Here is an 11540-nt window from a genome sequence, read left to right on the forward strand (position 1 = left end):
CCCCCCTCCTTCCCCCCCTTCCTTCTGTCTTTTTTTTGAGACAGAATCTCACTCTGTTGCCCAGACTGGAAGGCAGTGGCACCATCACAGCTCACCACAATCTTGACCTCCTGGGCTCAGGTGATCCTTCCACCTCACCCTCCCGAGTAGCTGGGACTACAGGCACACACCACCAATCCGGCTAACTTTATGTAGAGATGAGGTCTCACCATGTTGCCCAGACTGGTTTCAAGCGCCTAGACTCAAGAGACCCTCGACTTCAGCCTCCCAAAATGCTGGGACTGCTGGCGTGAGCCACCACACTCAGCTGACTGCCTTCAAACTGTGTCCTGAATGAGAAAAGGCCTTTTTACTGCACAAAGATGTGAGGGCTCTGCCATGCCTTTACATGTGAAGACCTAGAGCCAGGCCTGGTTGCTGAGGCTCAGAGTGACCAAGCAGAGCTGGCAGGGGGCTGGGTCTGTGCATCTGGGAGGGGCACACCTTCCCATCTGGGGTGCCTCCAGGTGGCTCACCAAGGAGGCAGAAGAGGGTACACGCGCATGCTTCCTTACCATTGCTGGCTCTCAGAGCACCCCTTAACTGTGTCACCTGCATCTGCCCTGCCTGCCACAAGTCCACCATCTCGCTAGACCACATCCAAAGAAGACCACCCTAGACTTGGGCCTGGAAGGCTCTGCCTCCTTCTGCCCTCAAGTCTCCCCACTCATTCCCACAGCTGCCCTGAGAGGTCTTGGTAGGTGCCAAGAGGACAGGTGCTCAAGTGAGGCCCAGAGTGGCAACCATGGAGCTGTCTTCTTGCTCTGGCTGAATATATGACCCAGGTCACAGAGGGTTGAGTTGGCTGCCTTCAAATGCCTGCATCCTTGGGGGAAAGAAGTGACCAAAGGCACTCTTAAAAAAATTTTTTTTTTTATTTTTTGAGTTGGAGTCTCACTCTGTTGCCCAGGCTGGTGTGCAGTGGCACACTCACGGCCACCCCACTGTTGACCTGCTGGGCTCCAGTGATTCTTTCACCTCAGCTTTCCAAGTAGCCGGAGCTACACACGCCACCATGCCTGACTAATTTTTTATTTCTTGTAGAGATGAGGTCTTGCCAAGTTGCCCTGGTCTTGAACCTGTACGCTCAGGAAATCCACTTGCCTCAGCTTCCCAAAGTGCTGGGATTACAGGCTGAGCCACCCAGCCCAGCCAGATTTTTTTTTTAAAGAAAAAAAAAAGGCTGGGCACAGTGGTTCATGTCTGTAATCCTAGCACTTTGGGTGGAGGAGGTGGGAGAATTCCCTGAGCCCAGGAGTTTGAGACCAGCCTGGGCAACATAGTGAGACCTTGTCTCTATTAAGAAAAAAAAAATTAACCAGGTGTGGTGGTACACTCTTGTAGTCCAGGTTACTTGGAAGGTTGAGGTGGAAGGATTGCCTGAGCCCAGCAGGTCAAGGTGGTTGTGGCCGTGAGTGTACCACTGCACTTCAGCCTAGGCAGCAGAGTGAGAATCTGACATAATAAATAAACAAACAAATAAATAAATAAGGAAAAGGAACAGTTCACTGATAAAGGTGCCTGTCAAGCTCAGAAGCTGGCCCCTTTCTAAGGAGCACCTCTTGAGATCCCAACCCACACACTGATCCACTTGGGCTACAAAGCCCTTTCTGGCTTTTTTCAGACCCATCCCAATCCCATGCCATTGTGGCTCAGTGAGAATGGAGTTATTTTATTTTACCAATTTTTTTTAGTCTGAGTCTCACTCTGTCATTCAGGCTGGAGTGCAGTGGCATGATCACCACAGCCTCAACCTCCTGGGCCCAGGTGATCCTTCTGCTTCAGCCTTCTGAGTAGCTGGAGCTACAGGCGCACACCACCACACCCAGCTAATTTTTTTTAAATTTTTTGTAGAGATGAGATCTCACTATTTTGGCCAGGTTGATCTGGAACTCCTAGACTCAAGTAATTCTCCCTCTTTGGTCTCCCTAAGTGCTGGGATTACAGGCATGAGCTCCCACGCCTGGCTGAGAATGGAGTTATTGTAGATAAACCCCATCTTATTTATGGAGGGGGCTGCTCCCTGTGGACCACCTGTGCAGTGTTCCCTGTCCCTGAGGACTCCACTAGGGGGTCAGTCAGCCCAGGCTGCTGGGAGCTGTGGCTCCAGCAGTTGACTTGTGGACCCTGACATCCCTGCACCCTGGAAACCCTTGGGTCCAGGGTGAGATTTATTTGTATGGGACCCACTTCTGCCGTCTGGAGCAGCAGACACTCTGGTGTGTCCTGTCCACTGAGCAGCAGCCCTGCGAGTGATTTCTAACTCACAGCAAAGCGCTCAGGTGTGTGACTGACCGTGTACTGACCTAGTGTCCAGGATGAAGTCCAGACCATCCCCCATGTCAAAGCCACTCCAGCATTCTGATCGGCTTTCTTGAGTGGGATGAACTCTCTGCCGGGCCTCTCTGTGCTGTCTCCTGGCCTCCTGCCTCAGGTCTCCTTTCCTGGTTCTCACCTTGGCTCTCCCTCTGGTCAAGCTCTTTCCTGTGTCAGGGCCTTTGCACCTGCAGCGCCTTTTGCTAGGAGACCTCTTCCCCCAGGCATCTCCTGTTTCCGAGCTCAGCTTAAAACCTCACATATACCTCCCAACTCTAAAATTTAAAAATGCTTTAAAAATTAAAAACGAACCTCTTCCGGGTACTGACTTGGAGGGGGTCTAAGAGAGCCTTTGCGGAAGGGCCTGGGAGGCTGGAAATGACTTGCTCTTGATCTGCATGGAAGTTTCAAAGTGTGCACATAAATAAAAATTCACTGAGCTGTCCACTGAAAAGTTGTAGACTTGCTGCATGTAAGTAAACCTAGAAAGGCAAAATCTAAACAAAATCCTTCCCTGTCTCCTGTTATTCCTATTAATTATTCCTCTTCATGTCCATCCTGGCTCATAACCCTATGCTATTTGCTTGCTTGTTTGTAAATTGCATCCCCTACTAGAATGCAATCCCCATGAGGACACTCCGTCTGGTCCACTGTATATCTTCCAGAGCATAGCACAGCGCCTGTGACACAGTAGACACGAGTAATAGTGAATGAATAGATGAATGGGTGAATAAAAAAGCTTGAATTTAATGACAAAGTAAAAAAAGAGGCAGAGGATGTCGGCCTGAGGCTAGAAGCTCCTTGGATCCCCAGTCCCCAGCCTACAGTTTTGGGATCTTGCTCCATAAGCCCAAGTCTAGAAGCTTGTTCCCTGCCCGGGGCCCAGTGCCGGCCTGTCTACACCTCGTTGGGGTCGTCCCGGTCGGCATAGATGAGGAAGCCTGTGAAGAGGCTGTCGGTCCAGTACGGGTCATAGAAAAGCCCATTCTGCTCTGAGTAGAAGATCTGCAGCCAGACCTCGTCGCCCTGCTTGAGGGCCAGGATGGTGGAGCCCGATGCCACGTCGTGGTTCCCCGTGTTGGCATCGAAGGTCCGGATACGGTACTGGCCATTGTGCACCAGGCCGATGGCCAGGTGCTTGTTGGCCAGCGTGATGTCGTAGGTGAAGTAGTAGATCCCTGGCACACCGCAGACAAACTTGCCACTGGACGCGTTATAGTGGCCGCCCTCATTCATCAGGATCTTGTCGAACTTGATGGGCAGCCGCTCCCGCGGGTAGCTCTTGGTCACCGCCACCGAGAAGGCCGACTTGGCGTGGCCACTGCCACAGCTGCAGGGGCCCGGGAGGCCCGGTTCCCCCTTCTTGCCCTTGGGCCCCTTCTTGCCTGGCGAGCCGTGCTTTCCAGGAGTGCCGCTGACCCCCTTGGGGCCACGAGGGCCAGCCCGCCCGATGGCCCCGGCTTTGCCCTTGGGTCCTGGCTTTCCCCTGTTACCTGTCCGGCCAGGGGGACCTGGAAGACAGAGCAGTGGGTGTTAGGGAGGGGCTGTCATCAGCCTAGAATGAGGTATGGGTCTTGGCTTTCCATTCCGGGGGCGGGAGGCCTTGGGTAATGGAAAGAGCCAGGCTTTGGGGACACAGAGAAATGGGTGTAAGTCCTAATCGTGATTGTGTGGCAAATGGCTGTAATGACTTCCAGAATCACTGTGGATCAGGACAAAGAATAATTTGTAACAGCTCACACCCTTTCCTTTTCCTTTCTTTCTTTTTTTTTGTCAGAGTCTCACTCTGTTACCCAGGCTAAAGTGCAATGGCACAATCATGGCTTACTGCAAACTCAACCTCTTGGGCCTAGGGGACCCTTCCGATTCAGCTTCCCAAGTAGCTGGGACTACGGAAGCACATGACCTCGCCCAGCTAATTTTTTGGATTTTGTGTGGAGACATCTCACTACGTTGTCTAGGTTGGTCTCAAATTCCTGCGCTCAAGCAATCCTCTTGTCCTGGCCTCCCAAAGTGCAGGGATTACAGGCCTGAGCCACCGTACTCGGCCTCCTCGTCTTGTGTTCCAAGGAAGGGTCTGGTTTGTCTGCCTGATTAGTCCTTCCATGGGCTGTGCTGCTAATGGGTTGAGAAGAGAACTGGAAGAAGCTTCTCAATTTCAAAACATTGATCTTAGTAAAATCTCTGCCTAGTGCGCAAGAGCCCTGCCCACATGTGCGAGGCTTTTATTCCAGGGTTGCTTATCATGACAAAAAATGGGAACAACCAAATGCCCATCCAAAGGGAATGATCACAAAGCTATGGTCTGTCCATACTGTGTTGTTTTTTTGTTTGTTTGTTTTGAGTTGGAGTCTTACTCCGTCACCCAAGCTGGAGGGCAGTGGCACACTCACGGCCACCCCAGTGTTGACTTGCTGGGCTTCGGTGATCCTTCTGCCTGAGCCTTCCAAGTAGCTGGAACTATAGGCGTGATATCACATCCAGCTAATTTTTTATTTATTGTAGAGATGAGGTCTCATCAAGTTGCCTGGGCTGGTCTCGAACTGGCAGGCTCAGGCAATCCACTTACCTTGGCCTCCCAAAGTGCTGGGGTTACAGACTGAGCCACCGAGCCCAGCCTCATACTGTGGAATTTTTTGCAGAAGTTTAAAAAATGAGGTAGGCACGTGCCTGTAGTTCCAGCTACTTGGAAGGCTGAGGTGGAAGGATCGCCGGAGCCCAGCAGGTCGAGGCTGCGGTGGCCGGGAGTGGCCACTGCACTCCAGTCTGGGCGACGGAGTGAGACTCCAACTCAAAAAAAAAAAAAATGAGGTAGATTTACTTGCACTGTATGAAACCTTCTCTAAAATACACTACTACGAGGAAAGAGCAGGTAGTGAAGCTTTTATGTTAAAAAGAATCCACAGTGCTAAATACTTCCATGCCCATTTAAGTGTATAGCAGAGTGCCTATAGGAAACTCTCGCTAAATGCTAGCTGATATTTCTGGCAGAACATTTCCCTCAGGAATGTACATTTCTCTGAATACTATGTTTTTGGCCATTGATTATATGGAAAACATTGAGTTTATGTCACTTCAACTCAATACAATTTTTTTTTTTTTTTTTTTTTTTTTTTTTTTCCCATGTTGCCCAGGCTGGTCTTGAACTCCTGGCCTCAAGCACTTCTCCATACTGCACCCTTCATTTCTCCCACTTCTCAAAGTATTGAGCGACTGCACCCAGCCATCAATACCTTTTAAACAAAACATATTCGGATAATGATTTGAGTTGACACAAGGCAAGTGTTGTTTACAACCATATGACTTGGTGATCAAGGAAGTATTGTTTTAGGCATTTTACATCATAACAAGGTACTTTGTTTCTTTTATGTATCTCTGTAGGCATTTCGCTGCATTTCAGAGTTTGGGGTTAAGCTGTAATGCATTTAAATTTTTCCTAATTCTACATAATTTGAAAAGGTTTTCAAATTGCATTTTCTCACTGAACATCTAATTTTCAGAAGCAGATCGCTTATGTCAAGCGCCTGGTGATGTCTGGTATTATCATACACATATGTATATACACAGAGGAAGGCCAGAAGGAGACATGCCTGACCAGTTCAGTGGCCACCTCTGGAGGGGGACGGGTGGGTTAGAAGGGTGCGAATTAGGAAGGACTGTATTTGTAGTGTTTGGATATACTATGAGATTGTGCTTGTATCTTTACTTGTGTTACTAAAAGTGAATAAAGAGAATGGGCAAAAGATAAAACTAAGAAAGATCACAAAACTGTTTCTTGAAAATATGAAAATAAACAAAAATAGGAGAAGGGGTCGAGAGAAGAGGAGGAGGAGAATCAGAAACATTTTGAATTAGTTTTTTTGGGGAAGACAAACCGAGCAGGAGGTTTCCCAGGACGTTCCACCATTATTATATAATGTGCTTCCTTTCTGGTCACCTTTCTGAGAGAATTCAGGAAGAGCGGACTTTTCTTTTCTTTGTTTTAGAGACAGGGTCTTGTTTTGTTGCCCAGGCTAGAGTACAAGGGTGAGATCATAACTCATTGTAGCCTTGACCTCCTGGGCTCAAACCTCCCACCTCAGCCTCCTGAGTAGCAGGGACTATAGGTGCACACCACCACAACCAGCTAATTTATTATTTTTATTTTTTGTAGAGACAGGGCCTTGCTGTGTTGTCCAGGCTGGTCTTGAACTCCTGGCCTCAAACAATCCTCCCTCCTTGGCCTCCCAAAGTGCTGGAATTATAGGCACGAGCTGCCATGCCTGGCCCGACTTTACTTTTCGAGACCTCTCTGGAGATGGACTTGTGTGTGTGGTGGTGGGAGGCCAGCCGGATGTTGTCTTGTACTGGTCCCAGGATGACCCGGCTTCATCTGGGTGACATGTGCCAGGACTTTCCATCCCTCACTGCTGCCTGCCTTGGCGTGGGGGCTTAATACCCAGCAGACTCAACATGGCAGGAAAGATGGCCGGAAGCAGCCCTGAGTCAGTAACCACAGCTCTCTGTGAACAGCGAATGTCAACACAGAGACCTTCCCGTGAGATCCAGAAAGCCAATCTCAGAGGAGGTTCCTGCTGGCCCAGGCCAGAATCCAATTAGTAAAGGGATCGGATGCCACCACATCAGTTCCGGCACACTGTCCGACCTCCTCCAGTCAAAGCCAGCACCATTACTCTCACAGTTATTCCTCTGGGAAAGGGCGCACTCTGGAGGGACTATGGTAGGAAAAGGCCTGACTTGGAGTTCCGGCTATCAGCCTGTGATGGGAGCTCATCAAGTCGATTAGGGAGTGACTCATGGGTCCTGTGCATCCACCCCGGGGCTGGTGCTTCACACGCTATTTTGTTTCATCTTTTTCTTTTTTGAGTCTCAATCTGTTGCCCAGGCTGGAGTGCAGTGACACGCTCACAGCTGCCGCAGCCTCGACCTGCGGGCTCAGGCGATCCTTCTACCTCAGTCTTTCAAGTAGCTGGAACTACAGGTGTGCACCACCCACACTCAGCTAATTTTTTGATTTATTGTAGAGATGAGGTCTCACCAAGTTGCCCAGGATGGTCTTGAACCCCTGGGCTTAGGCAATCCTCTCGTCTCGGCGTCCCAAATTGCTGGGATTACAGGCTTGAACCACCGCGTCCAGCTCTTTATTTCATCTTTACCACAACCTTGTGAGCTAGGTGCTATTATCATCCCTGTTTTATTTATTTATCTGTTTATTTATTTATTTATTTGAGTCTGGGTCTCGCTCTATCACCCTGGCTGGAATGCAGTAGCAATCCTTCCGCCTCAGCCTCCCGAGTAGCCAGGACCACAGGCATGTGCCACCATGCCCAGCTCATTTTTGAATTTGTGTGTGTGTGTGTGTGTGTGTGTGTGTGGAGACGAGATGTTGTACATTGCCCAGTCTGGTCTTGAACTCCTGGTTTCAAGCGATCCTCCTGCCTCAGCCTCCCAAAGTGCCGGGGTTATAGGCGTGAACCACCATACCTGGCCTATTATCCTGTTTTAGAGATGAGGAAACTGAGGTTTGAAGAGAGATTAAGCAGAGTGCCAAAATTAGCATCCAGGTTTGTTTGCAAGTGGAGTTCTTGCAGCTACGACCTTCTGTTCTCAGTTTCGTCACTCTGACTGTCAGCTTCCTCATCTGTAAGAGGGGGTAGCAAGAAGACCTCCTTCACAGGGTATCATGGTCAGATGAGTAGCATACTCGAAGGACTTGTCCGTGTCAAAATGTCATACCAATAGGCATTACTACATTTCCCTGCTGCTTAAAACACATGCTTGGGGATTCTGCTGACGCTGGCCAGCACTCGGTTGCTGCGATGACAGATGGGAGCTATGAGGGATGTCAAGCAGGTCTACAGCGAGCATCCAGTGCGTCTGCTGTCTGCCTGGCATCCCTATTTGGGCAACTGCTTTTCACATTTCTTGTGGTCCCAGGGGGCTGTCAATCACAGTGACCAATTGCCCTCACCATCCACTCACACACGCAAGGGTGGGCACGTGACCCGGTCCTGGAAAATGGTGGTACCTCACCTCTGTGATGGAAGGGGTGGGTCCAGGATACATCGGGGCCGAGGAGAACCTTGATCCTGAGAACTGCTCTGTGGATCAAGCCGTGAGGACGTAGGCTTGAGCCCCCCTAGTTTCCCCTTCAGAACTTCCAGTCTTGGTGAGGAGGAAACCAACACACAGAGAGAAGCGGAACCCTGCCAGTGATGTTTGAGCTCCTGGACCCAGACATTTGTGAAGCTTGGCTTTTGGACTTCCTGATTTTATGTACCAATACATTCCATTCGGGGCTGTAAATTGGGCTTCTGTCACTTGCAATCATGAGTTCTGAATAATATCTTAGGAAATTTGCCCAGAGTCACTTAGCAAACCACAGGTGTAACTGGGGTAGGAACACAAGACGGAGCACCCCCATCCCTTCAGAACACTCTGTTGAGAAGGAAACCTCAATCTGATTTATAGGGAAAGAGATGCATACTAGTTCTAGTTACTTTGTGACTCCCTCCATTCCAGGTGACGCCAGCCCCAGGTAGGTGGCAGCAGGAGGGGCAAGCACCAGGCCTCTTACCTTCCTCTCCACTGCCCCCCCGGTCCCCATCCTGGCCATCCTGGCCATCTTTGCCGGGGAAGCCCATTCGTCCCACCATTCCTGAGGGCCCTGGGGCTCCTGGGGGCCCAGGGGGTCCCTGGGGGCCAGGAAGGCTGCAGACAAGTTGTGGGGAGCCTTTCTTGAAGTCTCTGCGAGCGAAGGCACCAAGCAGCGGGTCTGCAGCACAGGGGAGGGCACAGGCCAGGAGCACCCACGGGAGCATGGTGGTCACCTGTGGGAGGAAGAGAGCTGTGGCAGGTGAGTGTGGCCACGGAGCTGACCTGGTGGCCGGTCAGAGGGGACACAGAGAAGGAGGAAAAAGGGGAGGAGGCAGCTGGGACAGACTGGATTATATTTTTGTCTCTTGCTCTTTCATGCATCACATACACAGAGTGTCGTCATATCTTGAGAACACATTGGGACAAGCTGAATTATATACCCAGAATACACTCTGGCAGAGTCCTGGGGGTGAGGCAACCATTATCAAGCCGTCATCCCTTGGAGTGGCTGAAACAGATGCAGGACCCAGAGACTGACGACTGGGAGGAGCTGTGGATGGAGAAAAACGACCCATGATTTCATTAGGCTATGCAACTGAATTGAAAGTTACAGAGCTGGGTGGGTGGCTCATGCCTGTAATCCCAGCACTTTGGGAGGTCAAGGTGGGAGAACTGCCTGAGCCCAGGAGTTCAAGACCAGCCTAGGCAACAGAGTGAGACCTCATCTCTACATAAAAAATATTTTTAAAAAATAGCCAGGCATGATAGCAGGCACCTGTAGTCCCAGCTACTCAGGAGGCTGAGGAGGAAGGACCACCGGAGCCCAGAAGGTAGAGGCTGTGGTGAGCTGTGATCGTGCCACTTCACTCCAGCCTGGGAGAGAGAGTGAGACCTTGACTCAAAAAAAAAAAAAAAAAAAATGTCAAGGGCAGAAATGCTTCGAATCATAGGTGATGGTTTGCAACCGGGCTGCGTCTCACTGGGGACTTGGGCTCACGCCTGAGGAGAGGCGGGGACTCAGTGACTTGGGGAAGGTGAGTGAGTCCTCAGATGAGCCCCCGTGGAAGGTCCTGGCGGCAACCTCTCTGCCAAGTGCTTCCTGTGTGCCAGGCATGCGCTAAGAGCTTTCTGTCCATGACTTGATCCTTCTAGAATAGATACAGGGAAAGGAACGGGGGCTCGAGGAAGTTGAGCCGGAGTCTGCATCGTACACGGGCAGGGCTGGGCTCAAACCAGGCTGTCTAGACCCAGAACCTGTGCCCTCTTGTCCCATGCTAGACAGTGACAACAGGAATAGTGCGATCCACTGCAGATTGTGTTATACACTGAGATTATCCACTCCAACCCTTCACTGTCAGATGCAGAAACTGAGGCCCAGAGCAGAAAGAAGAGGCCTGCCCAAGGTCTCTCCGCAAAGGGCCCTGTGCCTTTGCCATCGATAGCATCTCTCCCAAGAATGAAAACAGGATGGGGAGCATTCCAGGTATGACTTCCTGCCACATGGATGAGTTGTGTAGTGTCAACTTGCTTTGTGACTTTAGGCAAGCCCTTTTCCTTCTCTGGGCCTCCGTTTCCCCATTAGACAACAGGGGTTGAACTAGAGCAGTGGTTTCTAAACTTGAGTGTGTATCAAGCTTGCCTCCAGGGCTTGTGTAAACACATCTCTGGGTCCCTCACCCAGAGCTTTTCATTCATTCATTTGGGTGGGGCTGGATAGCATTTCTTTCTTTTTTTTTTAAGTTGGAGCCTCACTCCATCACCCAGGCTGGAGTGCAGTGGCACACTTACAGCCAGCCCAGCATCGACCTGCTAGGCTCTGGCGATCCTTCTGCCTCCGCTTTCCAAGTAACCAGAACTACAGGAGCGCGCTACCACTCCCGGCGAATTTTTTTTTATTTATTGTAAAGACAAGGTCTTGCCAAGTTGTCCAGGCTGGTCTCGAACCCGTGGGCTGAGGCCATCCACTCGCCTTGGCCTCCCAAAGTGTTGGGATTACAGGCTGAGGCACTGAGCCCGGCTGATAGTTTGCATTTCTAAGAAGTTTCCAAGCAATGCTGCTGATAGTGGTCCAGGGACTCAGTTCAAGAACCGCTAGACTACATGGTCTCTAAGGTCCCTTCCAGTCGTTCAGACTCCAATCCGCCCTCTTTCCAGACTGGAAGCATTGCCCGCTTGCCTGTTCTGACTTAGCTTTCAGCGCCCTCCTCAGGGCCTCCAAGCCACAGAGGCTCCTCTGTAACTGTGGCACTGATGGCAGGGCAGGGACACCTCTTGGGCTTGGCCCTTGGCGCTCCCGCTTCCCTCCTGGGCCCTCAACTCCCCTTCCCTTTAGACCCGGCTTTGCCCCTGGTCTTGGGAGCCCGTCCAGGCTTCCGAGCTGCCTCTGGCTGCTCCCCAGGAAATGGACTGAGCCCACCTCTCCCCTCAACCCCTGCAGGATCTTTTTAGTCCTGGAAACAGATGAAGGAGACAGCATATGAGGCCTTCCCTGCCTTGGAGACGGGATGGGGAATCCAGGGCCCACGGAGGCTCACCAGCAGTGTGTCTCTGGGCAAGTTACCCTCCTTTTCGGAACCTCAGAGGGTTGC

The 11540-nt window shown here is 50.9% G+C and overlaps 1 protein-coding gene across 1 annotated transcript; it reads right to left on the reverse strand.

The window, feature by feature from the left end:
• Nucleotides 1-3078: 3078 nt before the first annotated feature.
• Nucleotides 3079-9182, reverse strand: C1QTNF2 (C1q and TNF related 2). The gene is made up of 2 exons (XM_008067241.2): nucleotides 8933-9182; nucleotides 3079-3866 (listed from the first exon to the last, which is right to left on the reverse strand). The coding sequence occupies exons 1-2, from the start codon at nucleotides 9174-9176 to the stop codon at nucleotides 3253-3255; spliced, it is 858 nt and encodes a 285-aa protein (XP_008065432.1). The 5' UTR covers nucleotides 9177-9182; the 3' UTR covers nucleotides 3079-3252.
• Nucleotides 9183-11540: the final 2358 nt, after the last annotated feature.

Source organism: Carlito syrichta, unplaced genomic scaffold (assembly GCF_000164805.1).
Source record: "Carlito syrichta isolate Samal-C Ts95f unplaced genomic scaffold, Tarsius_syrichta-2.0.1 Scaffold309435, whole genome shotgun sequence".
NCBI classification, from domain to species: Eukaryota; Metazoa; Chordata; class Mammalia; order Primates; family Tarsiidae; genus Carlito; species Carlito syrichta.

Excerpts from the sequence above, each read along its gene's own strand:
- C1QTNF2 (XM_008067241.2), bottom strand. The coding sequence starts at position 9,176 with ATGCTCCCGTGGGTGCTCCTGGCCTGTGCCCTCCCCTGTGCTGCAGAC. Across the intron at positions 3,867-8,932 it reads GGGGGGCAGTGGAGAGGAAG|GTCCCCCTGGCCGGACAGGT; the intron begins GTAAGAGGCCTG and ends TCTGTCTTCCAG.